This window comes from Neoarius graeffei, chromosome 4, assembly GCF_027579695.1.
Source record: "Neoarius graeffei isolate fNeoGra1 chromosome 4, fNeoGra1.pri, whole genome shotgun sequence".
In the NCBI taxonomy this organism is placed as follows: Eukaryota; Metazoa; Chordata; class Actinopteri; order Siluriformes; family Ariidae; genus Neoarius; species Neoarius graeffei.
In genome coordinates, this window is record NC_083572.1 from 78677418 (window position 1) to 78701738 (window position 24321).

A 24321-nucleotide genomic window follows, 5' to 3' on the forward strand; every position below is an offset into this window, starting at 1 on the left:
GCAGTCAAGAGTGTATCACAATCACACAAATGGTCTGAAAGCAAACAAATTAAATCAGACAATTTCAAAACCGTTGGGTAAAGCTACAGAGGCAGATCAGAATTAAAATACTCTAAACCCAGTAGAGAACAATTAAGCTCCTGCTTTTATCCTCAAACCTTTGACAGGTTTTGTGGAACTGGGAGAAAAATTAGAGGTCATCTTAAGAAAATAATGCACACCCATGTGCAGCACAATTTATTTTTGGTTGGGGACCAGAAAGGGAAGGATCAAGGTCATATCAATAGTAGATCAACATCCAAAGGGTAGAAATTGAAAGGCAGAAGGGGTCAAGGGGAGACAAACATCGACCACAGGTCACTTCAAAAACGCTTTGGTCCCCATGGAGAAGCTTTAGCAGCAGCTGCCACAGGAGCACCGAAGCTGGGGAAGTCCTCAGAGCTACTCATATCTGGTGCCTGAACAAGCAAAGGAAAAATAAAACAATTTGCATGAAAAAAAACCCTCCTCATCTTAAAAGTTCAAGGCAGAATGAGAACTTCTGGAATACTACCAAAATCTCATTTTATAAACCTTTTAGATTTCAGCTTGTTGAGTTAGGACAGTCAAGGCCTTACTACAAAAACAGTTGAAGACAAGGCATCTACACAATGCGTGTGTACTAGTTTACTTTGCATCAGTATTGATATGTAAAAGTGTCTAGGTCTTTCATCTGTAGCATAACTGTTGGCAGATAGGCTCAACAAAACGTCAGAGACAGGCAATTGGAGGTGTGTAAAATGCCTTTAGGTTCACCTTCTCACTGGTCGTAGCCCAGGGTGCCTCCCTCACCACAAAGCCCTTGGAGGGCCCACGAGGTTCCTCAGTGTTGGCTGCTGCAGTTCCAGATGGCCTCATATAGGCCATCTTGGCCTCATTTTCAACCACATCAGCCATCTGAAAAAGGGGTGGTGTGGATTTGCAGCAGTCGTTACAATACAGCCAAAAAATCAGATACACCTCCAATTTAGTGATCCACACTGAAACACAGTGCAAGTAACTTTGTCCAATCTGTGTTCCATACACTCCACTGCCACAACTGCGTGCTTAATTTTAAAAGGTCATGAAAACCAACTACACGTCATGTGACCGTAGACATATGAAATAACAGCATGTGTGACCGCTCACCAAATCCAGGGACATGTCAACCGAAACGAATCCGAGATAATCGCAAAAGAAGCATTTTTTTTTTTCAAAATTTGAGATTGTTTTTTTCCCCCCCCCATCATGTGCAAGTTGAGATCTTGAAGAATGCAATCAGTATTTCAGATTGTTTTGTTGGAAAAGCATACATTTTTTGTTGCAAATTGTCTCGTTTTTGTCAGGACTGTAGCCTGCTAGGGGGTGTGGGTAAATTACCATATGGGCCATTCACATGATGATTCAAAGTCATTTGTTTTTGTTTTTTTTCCACGAATCAGCTGTATGATCCGAGTTGAGCGCATGGCTACTTAACCTGCATACAGGCGTGTGATTTCACTATGGAATGAGTTACTAAACAGAGCGCAGAGGAGGTGACACACCACGAAGCAAACAGACGCACAGTATTTACATTGGAGATCACCATTTCTAGCAAAAAAAAAAAAAAAAACCCCCGCAACCTCGTTTTCCAGATTGAATGGAACACTTGAATGATCGGATGATACACGGACCGTTCTAGGATTACATTATTCCATCGGAGGCATTGGTGTGTGCAAGGCGCCGTTTCTCTTTCTGATGGGGTAAGTTTATTAATCTAAGGCTGTGTGGTTATTTTTGCATGTAACAGAGAGTGTTGTGGTTTGGTTAAGCCTAGGTCACAACCGGACGTACGATTTTTTGGCCGTGTGATTTTTGGCGTTTCCCAAATCGCTGCATTTTTTTTTTTGTTCACGGAGAAAGACGCGCGTTGGCCGCAAGTTTGTCTTGCAACCTGAAAAAAACCGTAAGCGCCCGTAGAGTTTGACATGACAAAGAACCTCTGCGGCCGGTCTGCGGCTCTCTCGTGCGTTTCGCGCGCTCTCATGCGTTTCGCGCGTTTTTTGCATGCAGCCCGGCCATAGGAGCACGTACTGTACAGCCGGTTGTGACCGAGGCTTTACATGAAACTAGTGGTGTGTTAGTTGTGTCATCGTGCTATCTTTCTTACAGTGTGAGTAATTTTTCAACCACAAAACGTTAAAGTATACTTTAGGACTTATTTTTGTACTTCATAATTGTGTTGGGCATACTTTGCATGGAAGGAAAATTGACGTGGTGATCTTTGTTTACATGAAAGTAGTATCGTGCTAGCTAGTAGGGGGTAGGGCTTTCCTTAATGTCATGCAAATGAGCAGCATTATGTGCCTGCCCTACACCCAGAGTAGCTGAGTTGGAAAACTTTGAGGGCGATTTTCTCCCTTTTCTGTTTTAAGAAGTATACACTTTCAAAAGGCCACACATTCTTCAAATATTGTCAGATCTCCACATGGAAGGCATCATTGGAAAGCTTAGAAACTGTACTTTCTGAATCTGTCAATAACTCAAAATGCCCCCGGGCCGACATGTGTCCCTGGATTCTGTGATCTGCCACATATTTAAATTCATTCAGGTTCTCCATGATGGCAAAGTGAGCACAAATATCAAATGTACACTACAGCTACAAAATCATACAACCAGAACAGTCAACTCACTCATTTCTATGGCGCTTGTGCTTTCTGAATGTTTAACACCCCCCCCCTTTTTTTGACATCTGATATTAATTTAAACTAAATTATTCCAAGATGCCCTGCATAAATGCACTCCACTTTCAATTGGCCTTTATTTCAAATGGGGTTCTAGGTTTAAAACACAGAAATGCAGCTACAACTGTGCAAAGGTTTAACTGATCTAAAGCAGCTCAAAGTTTACTTACATATTCCTCTTCCAAGTTTAGGAGGTGATCAATGGCTTCATCAACCATCTCTGGACGACCAGTTACAGTAACCAAATTAGGATCTGCTGCACCACTCTGAGGAAACCGAAGATCAACCTGGGCAGAAATATTTAAATGTCAAAATGCACCCCAGCCCCATTGGTTAGCAAGTAGTGTGAAACTAAAAGCCTTCATGTAGCCATGCTATTTCAAAGTAGGTGAGAAAGTGAACCATAATCTGCTTCACTGAACATGTACGCAGTTACTCCACAGCAGAGTCACTAATTACAAAAATTACTTGCTCTTGCCTATATACATTTATATTATTCTGAACTTTAGTTTTTGCAAAACCTGCTCTCACTTTAAACTCATCCATGATTTTGCGGATGCCCTTGCCACGAGCACCAATGATGCGAGCATGAACTCTGCTATCCAAGGTAATGTCCTCTGATATCATCTCCTCCAGTTCATCAACAATGGCTTGGATAGCATTACGTGCTGCTATAGCATTCTGCTCATAGCCTGTGATGCTGATCTGGTCCTAAACAACAAAATTGTGCAAATTAAGCATGATAAAGTATTTACAGGTCACCCATTCTACCCCGCACATACATTGGCTATGAAATATTACCTGGTTCTCATCATTTTTCTCTGGGAACTGGATGTTGACATCATGGTCAATACGGATCTGGGTGATTATAGCACCCTTGCGACCAATGATCTTGGGGTGATATTTGGGATCCACAGTGATGGTCAACTTGAAGCTCCTGAGAGCCTGTTGAAGAAAATGTACCTCATTAAAAAGAAATAAAATAAATGGCTACATGCAGCCACCACTAGGTGGTGTAGTGGTTAGCACTGTCGCCTCACAGCAAGAAGGTCCGGGTTCGAGCCCCGTGGCCAGCGAGGGCCTTTGTGTGGAGTTTGCATGTTCTCCCCGTGTCCACGTGGGTTTCCTCCGGGTGCTCCGGTTTCCCCCACAGTCCAAAGACATGCAGGTTAGGTTAACTGGTGGCTCTAAATTGACCGTAGGTGTGAATGTGAGTGTGAATGGTTGTCTGTGTCTATGTGTCAGCCCTGTGATGACCTGGCGACTTGTCCAGGGTGTACCCCGCCTTTCGCCCGTAGTCAGCTGGGATAGGCTCCAGCTTGCCTGCAACCCTGTAGAACAGGATAAAGTGGCTACAGATAATGAGATGAAGCCACTACCAAAAGAAACATGACTCTGCACTCTTCAAGTTAAGAGCTGAATGAAGTTTATATTATTTTGAAAAGTCCTTTGAATTACACAGTCCAACCTACAGGTCCTCAAAATAAAATCGGCACTAGATCAAGTTATGAGAAACCAATTGCACAAATTCTATCCAAGTAGTCAGTTAGTAGCATAGCAGGCATATTGTGAACCATTTTTATAACGGAGGTTCAGTCTCCTGCACATGTCTCGGAATGGTTTACAAAAGTGACTTTGCAAAGCATGAGCCTTCAAAAGTCAAGAATTTTTCCTTGGCATAAGGAAACAAACAAAAAGGTTCAACTAGGACTATGCCATACTTACCCGATCCTCCTGTTCAGCCTGCAGCTCTCTGACGCGCTCAAGAAGCCCTTCTTTAGCACGGTCCAGGTGAGTGGCAAGGCCTGTAATGGAGATTATATCAGACTGGCGCTCAGGAGCAGGCACTTGAATATTGACCTGGAAGGGGATTTTTGAAAAAAGTCAGCTTAAAAACCTCATTAAAATCTGCAGTTCATTCTTTTCATTCAAAAAGAATTACTCCTGGAATACACCAGGACTGACCTCAAATTCATCCATCATTTTGCGAATGCCAATTCCTTTCTGCCCGATGATGTAGCGATGAAGCTCAAAAGGCACTTCCACTTCAACAGTAACAGGAACCAGAGCCTAAAGAGAAGAAGAAAAAGAAAAAAAAAAAGTTTGCCACTGCCAAAACCAGGGGTGATAGCGTTCTGGCGCGCCGCGCCGGATTTCCGGCGCGCCGTGGCTGGGGGGAGAAAAAAAAAAAAATCTAGTTCGCCCATTGTCCTGTGTCATTCTGAGATGCGCAGATAGACAGTAAAGGGAATTCGGAATTCCCTTTACTGTCTATCTGCGCATCTCAGAATGACACAGGATAATGGGCGAACTAGATTTTTTTTTTTTTCCCCCAGCCACGGCGCGCCGGAAATCCGGCGTGGTGCCAGAACGCCATCACCCCTGCAAAACTCATTTGCAACATAACTGAAGGACAAAAAAGTTTAGAGATGCACCTTCAGTGCTTCCACAGCAGCCTCGCATCTCTCTCTGCGACCAGAAAGCACAATTACGTCACATTTCTTCGGGAGAGTCGGGTCAACAAACTCCTTCACCTCACCATTTGCTTCTCCATTCTCCTGCACTTCAGCCTCAGCCTGAGAAGCTGACCAAAAAGCAGGCAAGCGTAAGCATTCCCCCCTCAAAAAAAAAAAAAAAAAAAAAAAAAAAAAACTTCTGTTGCATTTACTTATTTATAAATATTATACTTGATCACAGCTTGTAAAAAATCCTTATGGAGCCATATTAGGTAGATATATGTTGATCAACTATTCCCCCAAAAAAAAAAAAAAACCCACCCCCCACCCACACCATATCTGATCATGAAGCCAACACATTTATGGACAATTCTTTTTTTTTTAATGCAAAGCATGGAACTTTAGCACTTGTAAAGCAAGATTTGACAAGCATCAGTGGATTGCAGCAGCAAAAGTTCTACATAAAGCAAGTGGAATAGCTAAAAGTACATGCCAAACACAGACAATACATCTGCTTAGCAGTTAGTGTTCACCTTGTACATCCTCCCTCTCTGGGAACTTGATCTGGACATTGTGATCTCTGGTGATCTGTTGAATGCGAGCACCTTTAGGTCCCATAATGGAACGATGGTACTTCTGGGGAATCACGCACTCCATGGTAACCTGTGCATCCTGTGGAGAAAGTATTGTTAACTAAAAATGTCGCAACATGTACAGTTCAGGTTAGTGTTTATACAAATGTTTTCTGGAGTGGTTCTCGATCCTTCCATTAGAGGGATATAGGGAGGTTCCTACTTCTATTAGTATACAGTACAGCAAAGTGCTGTTACATGGTTCATCATTACATGAACTGTTGTGACTGTCCGCTCATGGCTGCCAAAATTTTAAATTTAACTTTATGCAGCTCCATTCAAGAACTCTGTCTCAGAAGAGTGACTTGAAAGTGTTTGAATGCAATAATACTTCTGCGGCAAACATCACGCAACTATGAAACCTGCTTCATTTCATCCGACAACAGGCCTGCAAGAAATTAAACAAAAAAAAAAAAAGTTAGACTCTCAGTAAAACCAAGGACTTTTTTTTTTTTTAAAAAGCCATTATGCCTGAAGCATGATAATCATTGTTCTATTCTTTGAACACTTGTTTACGGATTACACGATTATCCATATTCATCACTATTGTACTTTTATGACGACTTGTAATTAACTCAGCGGCGCTACTATGCTTTTTTTTTTTTAAAAACGCGCATATACATGCAAATAAAATTTATCTAAAAATAATCTGCACAGCCATCTATTGCTCTCATCCAGGACAGGTGCACAGCATCAGTCTGAGGTGCACGCTGCTCAGAGCACAAGTGAGTTTGAAGCATGCAGGTGCAAACAAATATGCACAGATGTGACAGGCAGCAAAATATTTTGTCACACTACATTGACAGTCAACAACTTTAAAAACCCTGATGGTAAAGAATGATTGTTCTTGCAGTTTGTCAGATATCTTCAAGGGACTGGGTTATCTAAAACAAAAAGCTCAGTGTTTTCTACTCAAGCCATACCAGATTTTCCATGTAGTCATAATACGGATTCACTAAAACAGTCGGCTTCCTTGGATCCCAACTACCGTATTATAATGGCACTCCACTGTATATAGAAGTAGCTTGACGAAGTCAGCAAGTGTTGCTTGGGAAACGCCAATGCCCTCACCCACTCCAGGATATCCTTTAAATGATCTCCCTTCTCAGATGCTCATTTTTGGTTCAAGCTCAGTAGAAAGATTCACTAGCCTTAATGACTGGATCTGTAATGAATCCTTCTGGAACATGTTTGGGAATAACTTCAAGAGACAACAACCTGAATCCAAAGAGACCAAAGATCCACACTAAAATTCTACTAAACTGTACTGAAATAGCTCTGAGGGACAGCTGAATCACCACTATTCCCAGTGAGAACTAAACGTTCTCACATACCAGCTAAAAAGAGAGACTCATGGACCATACAAACTATATGGTACATTTTGGGTCTTGGTGTATTTGTAGCCGTTTGTTGATTAGGGATTATGCTGCAAGCTTTGCTCTTTAAGCAAATGATTGAACACTTTTCCTCCCGGGCTTTGTATCCTTTACCTTCATCTTGGTCAAGTCTTTACAACACATTACATGCAGTAACCCTGAATCTGTTAAGCACCATTTTAGCAGGTGCAGTATGGTCCCACGCTATGTAGCTGCACTGTAGGACATTCCCCAGGAAGCAGGTTATACTATAAGCCCTCTGAAACGTAACATGCAAATTGCCCAAGCCTGTTCAAAGCCTATTTGCAATGAGAATGCTTTAGATTTACCAAATCCTCGATGATCTCCTGCATGCGCCTTTTGGCAGCTTCCACACAATCTTTGGCTCCTTTAAGGGAGACCTTGTCGCTCTGAGAGCCAGTGCGGGGAAAGCTAACCATCACACCCCCATACTCCTCTGCGATCTCTCTCAGAACCTGGCCACGACGTGCCACAAAGAAGCGGTGGTGTTTAGGATCAATGCTCATTGAATCCTCCACCACATTATCCTGAAATGAGAAAGAAATGGCTGTTCAGTTTATTAGGCTACCATTATGAACTGAAAAACATGCTCACTATGGCAACCCTGCATTTTTAATAACTGCAGCAAGCTGTGTGTGTGTCATTGTGACATGAATGCATCTAGGCCAGCAACAGCAGCAAACAATAAGCAACTCCTAAGATCTCCTGATCAAATTCAAAGTAGTTCAAGGCTCCTTCACACCTACAGCTCAGGTGAAGGCTATAGCAACTGTATAAAAACATGTTAGCTATTCAGAGATGTCCAGCACTCATCCCACAAACTTAATAAATTAGTTTGTATGGATTTCAGTAGGAATTAGATGAATGTACAAGTTTACCAAGCTCTTGATGAGGGCTTCAAGCTCTTTCTGTGCTTCTGCCACAGCCTCCTCAGTGCCAATTACTGTGATCAGTTCCTGGTCTTTATCCTCAGGTGTGGGGAAAATTATCCTGGCACCAGTGCTATCACGCACCTTCCGGATGTTCCCTCCCCCTTTCCCAATCAGGAATTTGTGGTACTCAGGCTTAGCACGGAGCTCAGCTGTGTGGCTTTTAGTTTGCTACAAATTGAATATTGGTCAGTCAGTTGTACTAGAAAGTTGCTATAAGGCTACTAAAACATTTGAAAAAACACCTGCAACAAACTACCTTCTCCTCAGCCAAGGACAGCAGCTGTTTTTTAGCCTTCTCTACCTCCTCAGCTGGGCCTCTGATTGTCACAGCATCAATGCCAGAGCCCTCGGTGGGGAAATGGATGTGCACGCCACCACACTCCTCCATGATGGAACGCACAAAGCGCCCTTTGGAACCAATCAGGGAGTTGTGCAGTTTTGACGGGATGGACACCTCCACTTCTGTAATGTTTGCCTAAACACACAATTTGCCAAAAAATAAAAAATAAAAAAATAATTTTAGGATTTGTTATTTAGAATTCTACTGAAAACCAGATTCAAGTGAAGGACTTACCAACTCCTTCTGAATCGCCAGAATCCTGTTTCTTGCTGCTTCACAGTTTACCTTCTTCCCTGTGATGACAATCATCTCAGAGTTGCTGTTCTCTGCAGGCAAGTCAATTTTAGTGTTCGTCTCTTCACGAATCTGAGGGGAAGACCACCTTATTACACATTTCACAGAGCACTCACAAACGTCAAAACAACCTATTTTAAGTTCGTTTCTTAAGACAAGGATTTTTAAGATGTTACCTTGTTGACAGTTTCGGCGAGAATCTTCCGCCTTCTTCAAAACAGTCACCAGATGTCGAGTGGTGACGTGCCTTATCAGCTGATGTTACGCTACGGAGGCGTGAACGTCCCGCCCAATTTGACAGGTAGTTCACGCCTCCTGCTGTCAGGTCGCTCCCCCAGGACTGCGCTCCAGGTGTGACAGCACGTACGCTCCCTCATCCCGGTTCATCGTCCTCTGCGCCCGCTTGCGTATCTCCACTGCCTCTAAAATCCAACGCTGGTATCTATTTTCTTCAGCGTGAATGACTCTGGCCTCTTCCCAATTCATTATATGATTATGTCGTTTGCAGTGGTCTGAAATGGCTGATTAAGTTTTCTTGGTTTGCTTTTTCTTTTTCAGATCTTGTGAGTCTTTGTTACAGAATGCATCCAACGATCCATGAGGAAATACCATATCAACACCCCGGTCAAACCATACAAGAACCTCCGACAGCTGCTAGTTCACCCCAAAGACAAAATAAAACGTCATCTATGAAATCCCTTGCCGTTCATGTAATAAAGTCTATATTGGTGAAAAGGGCAGATGCTTCCATACTCGTAGGAAAGAACACCAAATAGAATGTGAAAAAGAAACAAAAAGACTCACAAGATCCGAAAAAGAAAAAGCAAACCAAGAAAACTTAAAATCAGCCATTTCGGACCACTGCAAACGACAATCATAATGAATTGGGAAGAGGCCAGAGTCATTCGCGCTGAAGAAAATGGATACCAGCGTTGGATTTTAGAGGCAGTGGAGATACGCAAGCAGGCGCAGAGGATGATGAACCAGGATGAGGGAGCGTACGCGCCGTCACACATCTGGAGCGCAGTCCTGGGGGAGCGACCTGACAGCAGGAGGCGTGAACTACCTGTCAAATTGGGCGGGACGTTCACGCCTCCGTAGCGTAACATCAGCTGATAAGGCACGTCACCACTCGACATCTGGTGACTGTTTTGAAGGCGGCGGAAGATTCTCGCCGAAACTGTCAACAAGGTAACGTCTTAAGAAACGAACTTAAAATAGCTTTAATAGTTAGGCATAATGAACTTCCACTACATAACGTCAAAAGTTTAAAATAAAAAAAAGGTGCAAATAAACAATCACTTTTGGATCCACACACAAGGATGCATGTACTCACTTTCTTAATATTTGCACCACCTTTTCCAATAATATTTTTGTGGAATTGCTTGAAGATGGGGACTGAGACTGAATAGCTGTTCTCCACCTTGGGGGGGGGGGGGGGCACAACAAAAAGTATTAAAATGTCTTTTAGCCATTCACATGCTGATTTTTTTTTTTGCCATCCTCTGCTTCTCACTCATTCAACAATAACGTTCACTCAGCCACCAAACACTTAATCTGATGTTGCTTACCATTTCAGCCACCATCTTCTGCATAAATTTTGTGCATTTCTCCACTTCAGTCCGAGGCCCTCGCAGCTGTACAATATCACTCCTATGTGAAGGGTCAGGGAAATTAATGATGACCTGCAGACAATGTTGCAAGATTTTGGATCAGCATCTCACACATGCACAATGGCTTTAAAATGCAAGTTACCAAATAAAATTTTAAACTCAAACTTGCTTCGGGGAACTTATCCCGAATTTCCTTGATTTTCTCCCCTTTCTGTCCAATGATGGCTCGGTGAAAACGCTGTTCAATGATCATGTCCTTTGTACGCTCATTCTCCTGTGGAACACATGAAGCATTAAGGTACTTCTGAGTTACCAAGCAACCTCTCCTCAGAGCCCAAAAGCACTGTACAGAAGCCCTTCCGGGATTTAGTGTGGGCACGTCAACAATTAATACCACCACCACCAGCCTCTAGCCTGACCCACAAGTCAACAAGTTTAAACGACGAATCAAGCTGACTGGGCTAACTCATCAGAAAACTAGAAGCATGAGACAAGGCAAGGGAAGGTTTCAGCTCACCATGCGTGACGCCAGCTCTAGCAGCTCCTTTTTGGCCTCTTTTACGCCCTGGGGGTCACCTTCGATACGGATCAGGTTGCTCTTCTCGTTGTCCGGTGGAATACGCACTGAGACTTTATACTGGTCCTTAATGCGGTTGACTAAGAGACAGTGATGTGTGAAATACCAACAAATAAAAATCAATTACTTTCAGAGGTGTGCACAGGATAATTTACCTAATCCTTTTTCCACACACTTCTGACAGAATCCAGAGCAATCTCACCCACTTCAGCAATTGTTTGTTTGCACCCACCCATTTTCTTATGAACTTTAATGGTTCTAAGAAATAACCATCAAAGAAATAAGTAATCTGACAGACCGACAACTAGGATAAAACAGTTACTGAAAACGAAAGCCATATACCATATTTACACCCGAGTGCACAACACACACGACTGTTTTTACATAGCCTTTATCCAGTGGGTTTTAGATCTGACTGCCCAACCCCGTCCACATGAAAGTAAAACCTATCCATTTTTTTTTGGTTGGGTCCCACAGGATTCCAGTCCCTGCACCCTTCCAATTCCTACTAAAAACATTTGGTTTAGAAAGGTTTGAACATACGACTCACTGTTAGCGCCGCCTTTCCCTATTAAATGCCTGTGGAACTTTGGGTCCACACTGATCTCTGCATAATCCATACGGTTAACCTACAAGACACAAAGAACATTAAAGCATCAATTCATTTCACTTGATCCTTGGCGGCCTGCCATCTTGGAAAAACTCAACGTCTGTTCCTACCAGGTCCGTCACAATGGCTTCAATCTGACTCTGCACAATCTGGATGTCTTTGGTAGGTCCTTCAAGAGTGATGTTATCCTCACCCTCAGTGAACTCGATGTGCACCTGTAAGGAACACCTTCCATTAACTTATGCACTGAATGTCTCCTATTAATACACAATAAAAAAGGAAAGTTGTTTATGAATGTCCTACCTTGGGCATTTGTTGAGTGATCTTTGCTAGATTTTGTCCCTTCTTCCCAATAATAAAGCGATGAAGCCAAGAAGGAGCTGATACATGGGACACCGTATAGCTGTTGGCCTGGATAGTGAGAAAGAGAAAAAGAAAGGGAGAGATGATCAGTTTGGGATTTTGTGAAGTAGTCAGAAGTTGACACACCCAAATCAATGGTTTCTTTATTTTGGTTAATTATTTAACCCCCCACCAATCTCTTAAGGTAACAGAGATGCCTACCCCAAATTTTGAATTTCAGTATTCTTGAAAACATTTTTGACTTTCAGTAACATTAATTTATGCACATTTCCATTATAAAAGAGGTATATATATATATATATATATATATATATATATATATATATATATATATATATATATATATATATATATACACACACACACACATATATACACACACACACCCCAATATGTTTAACATTTAAATTATTAAAAAGTACTGTTTTGTGTGAATTGAATAAACAAAACACGAGCAGCCATCTCAACTGAATTTCCACTCAACAAATTTCTAGAGCATACAATATCATTTTTATAAATACAATAGTGTTCCCTGTTTGCAGACATTACGGTTGACTACCAATCATTGGTATTGAATGTAACTCCTCAAAAGTATTATATTATATTGCCTGGCAAAATGTTCTACCTGTTAACGGATTCTAATAAAATTTAAAAAAAAAAAAAAAAAAAAAAAAAAAACACCTTTTCATGCCAAAGAGAGTCCGACATTGTTATCTTAATGTCCCAATATATAACTACTTCAGCATAATAATTCAGAAGAGACATTGAATGACATTTATAATTGTATTTAAAACAGTGGAATGATCAATTTTTGCCACAATCCCAACAGCACTAATCATAAAATTCTGTTTTTGATCATACATGTACATTTGCACTTGCAACACTGAAAAGACTTTGAATTAAAGAAGTACAGCCAGTGTTTGATATTTCAGTGAATAAAAATCAGACATGTAAAAAGAAACTGAATAAGTTTAACTCACATTTCATGGCACTAATTGGCAAGTTCAACTCCAAGCATAGGTCAACCACCACCGCTTCAGCACGTGTCATGTTCCGTGTCTTTTCATCCACAGATTTCGTAAAAAACTGCTGGATACCCCCAGATTTACTTTCTGCCTGACTCGCCATTTCAGCATACTCCATATATGTTTTTTGGAGTTGACATGCCGCCTGCAGTCATCGCGACCACCATGAGTGATAAGGTCAGTTCTACACAGTTTGCAGTGCACATATCCATTGCCCTTTTGACTGGGTGTAATGCACGGCCATTCTACCGTATCGAAAATAGCGTGAACAAATGTGCGGAATCTGCGCATGTCACAGCATGTGCAGTTGTCGTAAAAATAAATAGCCTAGCCGTGAATCGCGCATGGATTGAAAAAGTCGCTTGGACATTTAAAAACAACTCACTGGAATTTAAGACTTTATAATAATTCCGTACAGAATAACACTGTGCTGTAACATCGTATTTACATAACTTATCCGTACAAAATACAGCCAATCCGTACTAGTAGGCATCTCTAACAATGGACTCATTTCACTTTACTTAGCTGAGCAATTGACACATGTATTACTACAGTTGTGGAACAGGGCCATTTACTGTACAGTGGTCTTAAAGGCAAGAAATTGCACTAATTAACGTTTGACAAGGCACGCCTGATAATTGAAAAGCAACCCAGGTGACTCATGAAGCTGGTTAAGAGGAGAATGCCAAGAGCACGCAGATCTGTCAAGGTAAATAGCGGCTATTTGTAGAAGATAATCAAGAACCAGAAAAAACCTGAGTGAGTAGGTGTCCAAACTTGATTGGTATGGTACAGGTTTGCATTTCTGGTTTATCAAGTACATACAGTTCTTAAACAAGAGCACACTAACGGAGCGATACAGATGCAAGAAAATTCAACTCAGCATTTGGGAGGAGACTAAAGCCAAATTTTAAACAGTCACTCAAAACAAAACCCAGTTTACCTTGGCGTACACTTCAGTGAGCGCCTGGCCAAGCCGGTCTGGCTCCCCACGCAAGATGACTGTCTCCGAGCTGCTGTCAGGGGGTGGGATCTCGACCGAGACGCCGGTCCTGTCCAGAATCTCCTGCAGGGTGTTGCCCTTGGGCCCAATCACATACTTGTGCTGAGATTTCTTTACCTCCACAGCAATAGTGGTGACGTTTCTTTTCTGAAATGGGGTGAGGAGAGGACATGGCAAATGAAAAACAGCATGGCTCAAGTGCATAGGAAGCCATATGGCACATGTTCCAGCTAAGATTTAAAAAGATCAAGCTACATTGTGAAAAGGAGAGAGAAAAATTTGTGGATAAATAAGCCACAGCATTAAAATGATTAAATTGCTGACTTCTTAAATCCACCGAGGGGAACAAAAAGCAGCTTTGGAAGACCCTATGCAAGCCTACTGCTACTGAAGACTTTTGTGCTGGTAGAGAAGCAATTCCAGGTACAGACATTAAGAACAGTCACAAACATCCTGATTGATCAATACACAGTCCACACGATTTTTAGCTCCACTTGTTTGTTTTGCCTTGGCACACACAGTACCCGGATAAGTTGCTGTGCCAGCTTATGCCAAGTGAAAATGCAAAAAACTGTAAGCATCTTTGACACACGCAACAGTAGGCTCTACAAAGGTCTTCCAGCTGATAATTTTGCATCATTTTGGTGCAAATTTCTTACGGATATTAGTCCTGCTTTCTGAGCAACATTTACCTTCTCTTCATAGATCTTTTTGATCATGGCCATTGCAACAGCAACCTGCTCTTTCTCCCCGGTGATTACAATCTCAGTTTTGTTAATGCTGGGTGGTGGGATATTTATGCGGGCTCCAGTTTCCTGCATCATCTCTCCCACCAACTTGCTGTAAGCACCAGTAATAAACGGGTGGTACACTTTATCGATGTTCAGTCTCTCCACTGCACGTTTGTCCTGCAAAGAGTGGCAGTATATATCAAATGTCAGCCAAAAATTGTAGCCATAAACAGGATTTTCTGCAAATTTGGCAACAAGTTGGTTTTTGCAACAGTTCAGCCAAGGAAACAAATAAAAACATGCCATCAGCAACTGATCTGAAAAGGAAAAAAAAAAAAAAAAGCAACCTGGAGAGGGTGAGCAGCACTAAATTCCTAGGGATACACATCGCTGAGGACCTCTCCTGGTCCAACACCATCGCATTGCTGGCCAAGAAGGCTCAAACTCTCCTCTACTTCCTCCGCAAACTGAGGAGTGCACGAATCCCATCCCCCCCATTATGTACTCATTCTACAGGGGAACCACCGAGTGTGTCCTCACTGGCTGCATCACTGCGTGGTACGGAGGCTGCAGTACCTCCTGCCAGAAGACTCTGCAATGCATAGTGAACATGGCCAGCAAGATCGGTACCCCTCAGCCCTCCCTTACAGACATCTATCACTCCCGTCTCACCCGCAGAGCCATCAGCATTGCTGGTGACACCTCCCACCCTTCACACTCACTCCTCAGCCTCCTGCCCTCAGGGAAAAGGTACTGGAGCCTTCAGGCCCGCTCCACAAGACTGCTAAGCGGCTTCATCCACCAGGCCGTCAGGATGCTGAACTCTGTCCACTACCTACCCCCTACCCCTGGTGTGCAACACATTCATTCACACAAGAAAACCACCTCATCCGTTTGCACATCACACCACAAACATTAGCATTACTGCTGTATCTGGTGCTATTGCCCATTTGCACTACTGTCATACACCTCATAAGCTGCTCTTCTAGCACCTTTTGTGATTGCACTACTGCTATTCTGTACATTGATTTTAGAGAGAGTGTATTTATCCATATTCTCTTTTTTTGGTTTGTGTGTAATGGTTTTTTTTTTTTACACAAGTAAGGTGAGAGACAAACGGCATTTCAATTCTATGTGTCCTGGATATATAGTGAATTGACAAAGAATCTTTGAATCGTTACTTCCTTTGCTCGCAAAGGAAGAAACTACAACCCCAATTCCAAAAAAAAAAAAAGTTGGGACAAAGTACAAATTGTAAATAAAAACAGAATGCAATGATGTGGAAGTTTCAAAATTCCATATTTTATCCAGAATAGAACATAGATGACATATCAAATTTTTAAACTGAGAATGTATCATTTAAAGAGAAAATTTAGGTGATTTTAAATTTCATAACATCTCAAAAAAGTTGGGACAAGGCCATGTTTCCCACTGTGAGACATCCCCTTTTCTCTTTACAACAGTCTGTAAACGTCTGGGGACTGAGGAGACAAGTTGCTCAAGTTTAGGGATAGGAATGTTAACCCATTCTTGTCTAATGCAGGATTCTAGTTGCTCAACTGTCTTGGGTCTTTGTCGTATCTTCCGTTTTATGATGCGCCAAATGTTTTCTATGGGTGAAAGATCTGGACTGCAGGCTGGCCAGTTCAGTACCCGGACCCTTCTTCTACGCAGCCATGATGCTGTAATTGATGCAGTATGTGGTTTGGCATTGTCATGTTGGAAAATGCAAGGTCTTCCCTGAAAGAGACGTCATCTGGATGGGAGCATATGTTGCTCTAGAACCTGGATATACCTTTCAGCATTGGTGTCTTTCCAGATGTGTAAGCTGCCTATGCCACACGCACTAATGCAACCCCATACCATCAGAGATGCAGGCTTCTGAACTGAGCGCTGATAACAACTTGGGTCGTCCTTCTCCTCTTTAGTCCGAATGACACGGCGTCCCTGATTTCCATAAAGAACTTCAAATTTTGATTTGTCTGACCACAGAACAGTTTTCCACAGTCCATTTTAAATGAGCCTTGGCCCAGAGAAGACGTCTGCGCTTCTGGATCATGTTTAGATACGGCTTCTTCTTTGAGCTATAGAGTTTTAGCTGGCAACAGTGGATGGCATGGTGAATTGTGTTCACAGATAATGTTCTCTAGAAATATTCCTGAGCCCATGTTGTGATTTCCAATACAGAAGCATGCCTGTATGTGATGCAGTGCCGTCTAAGGGCCCGAAGATCACGGGCACCCAGTATGGTTTTCTGGCCTTGACCCTTACGCACAGATTCTTCCAGATTCTCTGAATCTTTTGATGATATTATGCACTGTAGATGATGATATGTTCAAACTCTGCAATTTTACACTGTCGAACTCCTTTCTGATATTGCTCCACTATTTGTCAGCGCAGAATTAGGGGGATTGGCGATCCTCTTCCCATCTTTACTTCTGAGAGCCGCTGCCACTCCAAGATGCTCTTTTTATACCCAGTCATGTTAATGACCTATTGCCAATTGACCTAATGAGTTGCAATTTGGTCCTCCAGCTGTTCCTTTTTTGTACCTTTAACTTTTCCAGCCTCTTATTGCCCCTGTCCCAACTTTTTTGAGATGTGTTGCGGTCATGAAATTTCAAATGAGCCAATATTTGGCATGAAATTTCAAAATGTCTCACTTTCGACATTTGATATGTTGTCCATGTTCTATTGTGAATACAATATCAGTTTGAGATTTGTAAATTATTGCATTCCATTTTTATTTACAATTTGTACTTTGTCCCAACTTTTTTGGAATTGGGGTTGTACTATTCCTTAAGCATCAACTGTGTGGTTCTCTACCTGCTCAGCAGAAATGAGAAGGATCTCATGCTTGGCCTTCTCCAAGCCCTCCTTGGTGCCAGAGATTTTTATGAGATTGCTGGGGTCTTCTGGTCTCGGGATCTGGATCTTGGTGGCAGTCTTGAGCTCAAGCTCCTGCAGCTTCTCCCCATTTTTGCCAATGACAAAACGATGATGTTCCTTGGGGATGGCTACATTAGCTGAAGCCTGCAACATAAGCACAGGTGAAGACGTACAGATATGGCCAGTGATTTGAGGGTTAACCCAAGGTTTAGAAATTTGTCTTAAAACCTCAAGTCTATAGAATGTATAGAAACTGATGACCCTCCCACCCAATACATTTATAAGACAGGAGAACTTAAAATAATGTGCACAGTTTGTTTCATTTTAATGGTGAAAGGTGTCTAGTTGAACAAGGAGTGGAAAATTTGACTTGCTGTTCTTTGGAACATCAGGAACACAAGAATTTACACTCATGTCAATAATGGTGCTAATGGAACTTGCGCATTTTCTACCCAACGGTAAATAAAACTATTTTGGAGCCTTGAGGACAGTTGTTTAAGGATAAAACATGGGTCCTCCAACATATTCATGACAAAGCCAAACCTGTTGTGTGTGTTTTTTGTGCATGTTGATAGCAAAGACATTTCTAACAATAACGCACACCTGAGTCTGCAGTCGGGACACAATCTCTTTACGGGCCTTCATAACGGCATCCAGTTTCCCAGACACCATGATGGAAAGGCCTTGGTCCTTAGCCATGGAGAGTTCCAGGTGTGCACCAGTTTTGTGCATGATGTCAACACACACTTTAGCCTGGTCTCCCTCTCCAAACTGGTTCATGTCCTTGTACTTGCGCTCCTCCAGAGGCACATGGAACACCTAGGAAAAAGGGTTGTGAGCAAAGTTAACTTGGGTTTTAAAAAGGTTGTCATGTTTAAAAGATGGTTATCATTATTATGAAAAAAGGGCCTCACTTTGCAGTGATGTAGTGCTAATAGTCTAAATGCACATATGGAATATTATGCATATATGGAATATTATGCATATAGGCCACTTTCTCCATGGAATAAAGACGTGTTCTATTCCCTTTTAGTGGGCTTATTGATGGCATACGATATATTGCTTATCCTACATCTATTACGCCACTCTCCAATGAAGAATGAGCATACAATATTGTTACAATATTGCACATGGTCAAGACATGAGGTCACATGCCAGAGCTCATGCGAATATCCAATGACAACTTTTCTGCTGTGCATGCGCAGAATCATTTCTTTGTCCACTGGGAAAGGGAGAAGACAAAGCTAATCCAGTGCTACTGCTAGGATTAGCAATGCTATAATTAAGCACTAAATAAAACTAAAAACTGAAGTCGAAGACACGCTGAACACCCGAAAGGCTAACAAAACTTCATTATGTATTCTTCACGCATATTTACAAGAGAAACATATCAATGGACATCGAAAAACTGGAAGAGACGCATTAGATGTAAAACTGCAGCGCTAGCGAGTGAATGACAGTTTGCAAACAAACATAGCTACAAGGTTTGCTTCATTAAAAGAGGAAAATTGAGAATTTTCACTGCCAGGTTGCTCTGTTGTGTGTAGCTGTTGGTGACTTTAAAAGTAACCAAGTAAATTACATCGGGAAAAGATTACTTAAGTCAGAGTGAAAAATGCTGTGGCGAGTGTGTGCCCAAGAGTCGTCTTGGGACAGAAATCTTAGTCTGGTGGTCGTTAGCCTGTGCTACTGATAAACGCTACAGCAGCTGGAAGGTGAATTCACTGCCGTGCTAACCACGCCAACTTGTGGGTAAGCCAGCGTTGGCCTTTGAGACTGTTGATATGAAGTGTGTACATATAATAAGTTCTCATGGTATATCAGATGTATTCCATTCAGCTAGCATGATCTTGAACCCACCTTCAACTTGTTCAATAATCATACTAGCTGAATGGAATATATCTGATACCATGGAAGAAAAAAAAAAAGCCAATATTATTTAATTATTTTACCCACATTCACTAGATATGAGCAATTGCATGGTCCGATTAACTACTCTACTACTAGGCTACAAGCTCATATACCATGAGTAGAGAAAAACAAAGTGGCAGAGCACATTGCTGAACCAACTGAGGATGAAAACCTATACTGGGGGGGGGGGGGGGGGGGGGGGGGAACACCCAAAATAAACAAAAAATATGGAGTAAAAGTGTCTGATGGTAAGAACACATCATCTTTCACAAATTGCTACCATCATTTCATTGGTTTGTTTACATTCTAAGTGGAAATTTGGTCTGACATTTTGTATAAAATGTTAATCGAATTTGCTCAAAATCCAGGTAATATGGATATAATAAAACCATTATTCCACTCAATCTAGTCATTCATGGCTTATAGCCATACAAGCCAGACAAGCTCATGTATGACTCAATTTGATGGAACAACTTAATTATAATAATCCATATGGGCATTTAGACTATAAGCACTACATCACTGCAAAGCAAGGCCTGCTTAACATGAAACCCATTCATACCTGGGTGATGATAGAGGACTTGAGTGGCCTGATTTTCGATGTCCAGGCATTTCCAGTCTCCATTGCTCCCTCGGGTGAAGCAGCCTTTTCAGGGAGAGGAGGGAAGGCATCCTTGTAGGTAGGAAGGTTATCCTCATCTACTGCCTCACTGGATCCTGCAACAGCAGCTTCAAATTGAGATAAAAAGGGACCAAGTCACATCAGATACGAGAAGCATTTGTGGGTTTGATTTTTCGTTAAACTCTATGATCCAGCTGGTCTGGCCAGATCGGTTCTGGTTCTTACCTCCACCCTGCTCTGGCAGGAGGCCACTGCGGTGCTCATTAAAGCGTTCCTGCGTAAGTACGGCGACTGAGCTCATGGTCGAAATCCCACGTTTACACGGAGTCCGAGTGTGCCACTATAAGAAGAGAGTTCAACTGATTAACAGAAGTCAGGGGAAAAAGCAGAGTAGAAGAGGTGACCAAAAAGTAGACACAAAAGCCAAAGTCAGAGGTGCTTATCTATTAATATGGACTTTACCATTTCCTAGGTTGATAAGTTGATGCCAATTTAAGACTGGTAAGGCATTTCTAGGATGTGTGAATTTGTAGCAATAAATATATGCCAAGTGAGATGTTTGTACATTCAAGCCCAATAAAGATTAATACAAATACCTTCTGACAGGACCAAGCTGGGCTTCTGTTAGCCAAGTGAAGGGCTAATTCTAAGCCTAGGAGCTAGCCGAAGGAGCTCTGGAGCTAAGAGGATTTCCACCATAACTTGTCCTGCTGCACTCACATTTTAGAATTCTGCATGTCAGCAATCAGGGCAGTTATATAAAGCATGCGTGTATAATGGAAAACAGACACGCCTTTTCTGTAAAAACAACTTGGCACACCAACTTCTTAATGCATCAGATGGCCTAGTCCAACTTAACTCCAAGTATGCAAAAATAAAGTTCTCGCTCACAAAGGTCACCCCCAATCTACATACAACACCTAATTGGGAGTTAAATAATTATATACGGTAAATAAAACAAATCATGCAATAAGCCATTATATGAACATCTTACATCACAACACGTCCAAAAACTCCTCACACAAAGGACAAATGATGTACCATGTTTGCCATGCAAACTTTTTTTTTTGGAAAGTTTGCTTTGACGCACAGTGCATATGCATTAGCTTACGTTTAGATTCTTTACACAGAATCTAGACTTTTCACGCGCTCCTTGAAAGGGCCTCTTCCGTTACAGGCCTCCTGAAATATCAAGCCCACAGGCGGAGCACTGGCCACACGCGCGCGCGCGCGCACACACACACACTTAACCCTTTTAAGTGAGATCAACCACGTTGTACTAGTAGCTCAACACAGTAAGGCACATTAAGTCTTCATATTGTTTGTGTTTTGCTCACAATAATAAGGCCATCTTCATTACCTATTAGAAAATAGTTCTCCCATTTTTCCAACCCCTTTGAAACTACCAGATAAACCATTACAACAGCAGAATTAAATCAACCAATACCGCATGCTAACAGACATTCAGATAGCTGGTCCCTAAATTACCTTCTTGGCAACACCACTTACCATAATGGCACTTAAGTCTTACAGTCTATTGCAGCCTCTCTCAACCTGGGTGCCGTGGCACCCCTGGCTTCATTAGGGGTGCAGTCAAAAAATTATATATTCTAACACTGAAATAAATAAAGTGAATTAAAATTCCAAAAAACAATTGTTACACTAATGCAGATCATCGCCACCTCACGCATCATCAAAATTTGTCTCACAGCCCCCTTTCCCATGTCACAACGTCACTGCCGGAGTCAGCGTATGGTCAATGTGACGGTGTGTATTTTACATGGGGGGGGGGGGGGGGGGGGGGGGGGCCTTGAGAATTTGCATACTTCTGAAGGGTGCCGTGACTGACAAAAGGTTGAGAAACGCTGGTCTATTGCATTCGCTGACCATCTTCTACTGTAGTAGTGCAACTACTCATTTAAACAAGTCATCAGGAGATGACATATCCCATCCCACTACACCCCCCATGAAACCCCACTCCAAATTTCCCCAAGTTGAACTGGTTGCCATGGAAATACAGAAGGGACATTTTTTTTTAGATTTAAAAAAAAAAAAAAAAAAAGTGTCAAAAAAGCACAACTCCTCTAGTCACTTAATATAACTGATGTTCCATGTGGGGAAAAAATTAATTCTAATAGTTCCAAGTTATGCTCCGGAAACTAAAATGTTTACAGACCGATAGCTATTGCCCCTGAATTATATGGGGGGGGGGAGATAAAAATAAAAACCCCACACACCTCTGGAGCTGCCTCAACCACAGGTTAGAACAGTTGCTTTAACTAGACAAAGCCATTCACATTCCCACATCTGATTGTTTTTGTTGTTGAAGCACCACAAGTAGTCCACAGCTTACCAAGTAATGATAAACAGAGGAAAACCAAAAAGCAGATTACGCTAAAAAGATACTGTTGGCTACAAAAAGCACTGCAATCTTACCAGCTAAATGGTCAGTTGCCAGATAATCCGTCCTGTAAAGCTGTCTGTTCGTGTCAGCCTGCCAGCTTTAGCCTGGAACATAAAACAAAACCAGTCACACACACGATCACTCTTCAACAAGTTGTCCATAAAACATGCCTTGGTTAAATAGTTTCTCCTCCTTATACAACATGCTTGAAACCAGAGATCTAGAACTGATCTAATTTAAAAGCAAAGTCCTCGAGAAGGCGATGAAGCATTGAAAAACACAACCACACAGATGTGATCATATTTATCTTCCAAAAGACTCATTAAGCTTTTCCAAGGAACAGATAAAAAGACAAACAGATCACTCTGACATGTTAAATCCAGGACACTTGAAGAGGATATGATGATCCTGTCATGAATGTAAATGTCATTTTTACTGCTCCCAGATTTCATAAACACAAGAGGAAAACTGTCTTGTAGTGTTGGATGTAGTAAAGCTGAAAACAAAATAAAAATTTCGATCAGACTGCGACTTGAAAATTAGTCATTTCAGACAAGATAGTAATAACTGACAAATGCTCAAGTACACAGTAATGGAATGGTAGTGATGAATAAATTAGTAACAAGATGAGCTGGCCTTTAAAAAAAACAACAAAAAAAAATACAAACCCACCTCATGTCGCAATGGGCTAGCCAACATAATGCGTGGCAGTTTAGACTTGACCAAATAGGTTGGATAAAGGCAAAAAAAAAAAAAAAGTCGTTAAGCCACAAAAGTAGATAGGTCAGGTCTTTTCTGAGTTAATCTGTAAAACCACAAGAATCAACGGAAAAGAAAAAAACTTTTCACCGCTGACTGATTTGTGTCTAAGTGCTACGTCAACTGTTAATAAGATAGCTCTAGCTTCGCCACCGTGGCTAGTCATGACGCTTTTCTCGTCCCGGGATAATACTGCGAGTGTTTTGTTAATTATTTAAGCGTTTAAATAGTTATACTATCCACCGAACACGACTTGAATTTTTCAACGTCGTTTTCGGCAGCCTTGAAAACTTTCAAATAACCTTTTTATTGCTTAGCATGCTAGCTAGCCAGCCAAGCTGACTACTCTGAAACTTAGTCCTGCGCATGCGCCGTCTTGACACGTAGCTCCTCGACACCAGCTAGCGTAGACGGCTAGCGACCTCAAATACGGATTAGGAAACTTTAAAATCCAGGAAACTAATTTACACCCTACTGCGCTGTAAGGTGACGATATGGTAGATGTATAGATGTTTAGACATGAAAACAAACATGGCACTGAAACAGCTGGTGCATAAGAGTCAGGTTTCAGCCATGGGGTTAGTGTCCACGCACAAGTCCACGTAGGCATTTAGCTCAAGCTGAGACAAGAAGTCAGTCAGAGCTGGGAGACAGGATCAAGCCCAAATCACTCCGAATACACACACAGGGCACTTCAGAGGGGGTAGGAACCGGACAGGAAAGCCCGAAGAAAGTAAATATACGTCTGTAGTAAGAAACAATTTGGGATTTGCTATGGATTACAGCCAGAACATGTTTACAAATGAGCGAGGATGATTATAAACACTAGCCTCAATCCTACCACCAAACAGATGGGGTCAAGGTCCAAACCATAATCGAACATATAACATAACGGAGTGATACTGGATTAAAGGACTTACTCGTGTTTGTGTGCTCCCGTCTCTGCCCTGTGTGGTGCAGAAATCTGGTAGTGATATTCCACTGGCGAAGAAAGGAACAGCAGCCCATCCGCTTATAATACC

The 24321-nt window shown here is 41.9% G+C and overlaps 1 protein-coding gene across 3 annotated transcripts; it reads right to left on the reverse strand.

Annotated features, from left to right (window-relative positions):
- Positions 1–202: 202 nt before the first annotated feature.
- On the reverse strand, positions 203–24321 carry hdlbpa (high density lipoprotein binding protein a). Of its 3 annotated transcripts, XM_060919761.1 has the most exons (29): positions 23213–23591; positions 22911–23036; positions 22573–22644; positions 20362–20476; positions 20077–20243; positions 18207–18422; positions 17541–17747; positions 14676–14891; positions 13924–14130; positions 11896–12003; positions 11703–11807; positions 11533–11611; positions 10923–11062; positions 10575–10679; positions 10364–10477; positions 10129–10215; positions 8733–8864; positions 8415–8633; positions 8105–8326; positions 7535–7753; positions 5731–5869; positions 5177–5325; positions 4707–4811; positions 4467–4601; positions 3543–3686; positions 3273–3452; positions 2912–3028; positions 796–936; positions 203–458 (listed from the first exon to the last, which is right to left on the reverse strand). In XM_060919761.1, exons 4-29 carry the CDS (start codon positions 20435–20437, stop codon positions 363–365), a joined length of 3825 nt encoding a protein of 1274 aa, XP_060775744.1. In that variant the 5' UTR covers positions 20438–20476; positions 22573–22644; positions 22911–23036; positions 23213–23591; the 3' UTR covers positions 203–362. The 3 variants fall into 3 exon arrangements, with proteins under 3 accessions (XP_060775744.1, XP_060775745.1, XP_060775743.1); XM_060919762.1 differs by lacking the exons at positions 22911–23036; positions 23213–23591 and adding an exon at positions 24220–24321 and having other exon boundaries at positions 20077–20231; XM_060919760.1 differs by lacking the exons at positions 22911–23036; positions 23213–23591 and adding an exon at positions 24220–24321.

Excerpts from the sequence above, each read along its gene's own strand:
- hdlbpa (XM_060919760.1), bottom strand. The coding sequence starts at position 20,437 with ATGAGCTCAGTCGCCGTACTTACGCAGGAACGCTTTAATGAGCACCGC. Across the intron at positions 10,216-10,363 it reads AGAAGATGGTGGCTGAAATG|GTGGAGAACAGCTATTCAGT; the intron begins GTAAGCAACATC and ends CCCCCCCCCAAG. Across the intron at positions 8,634-8,732 it reads TGGCGATTCAGAAGGAGTTG|GCAAACATTACAGAAGTGGA; the intron begins GTAAGTCCTTCA and ends TTGTGTGTTTAG.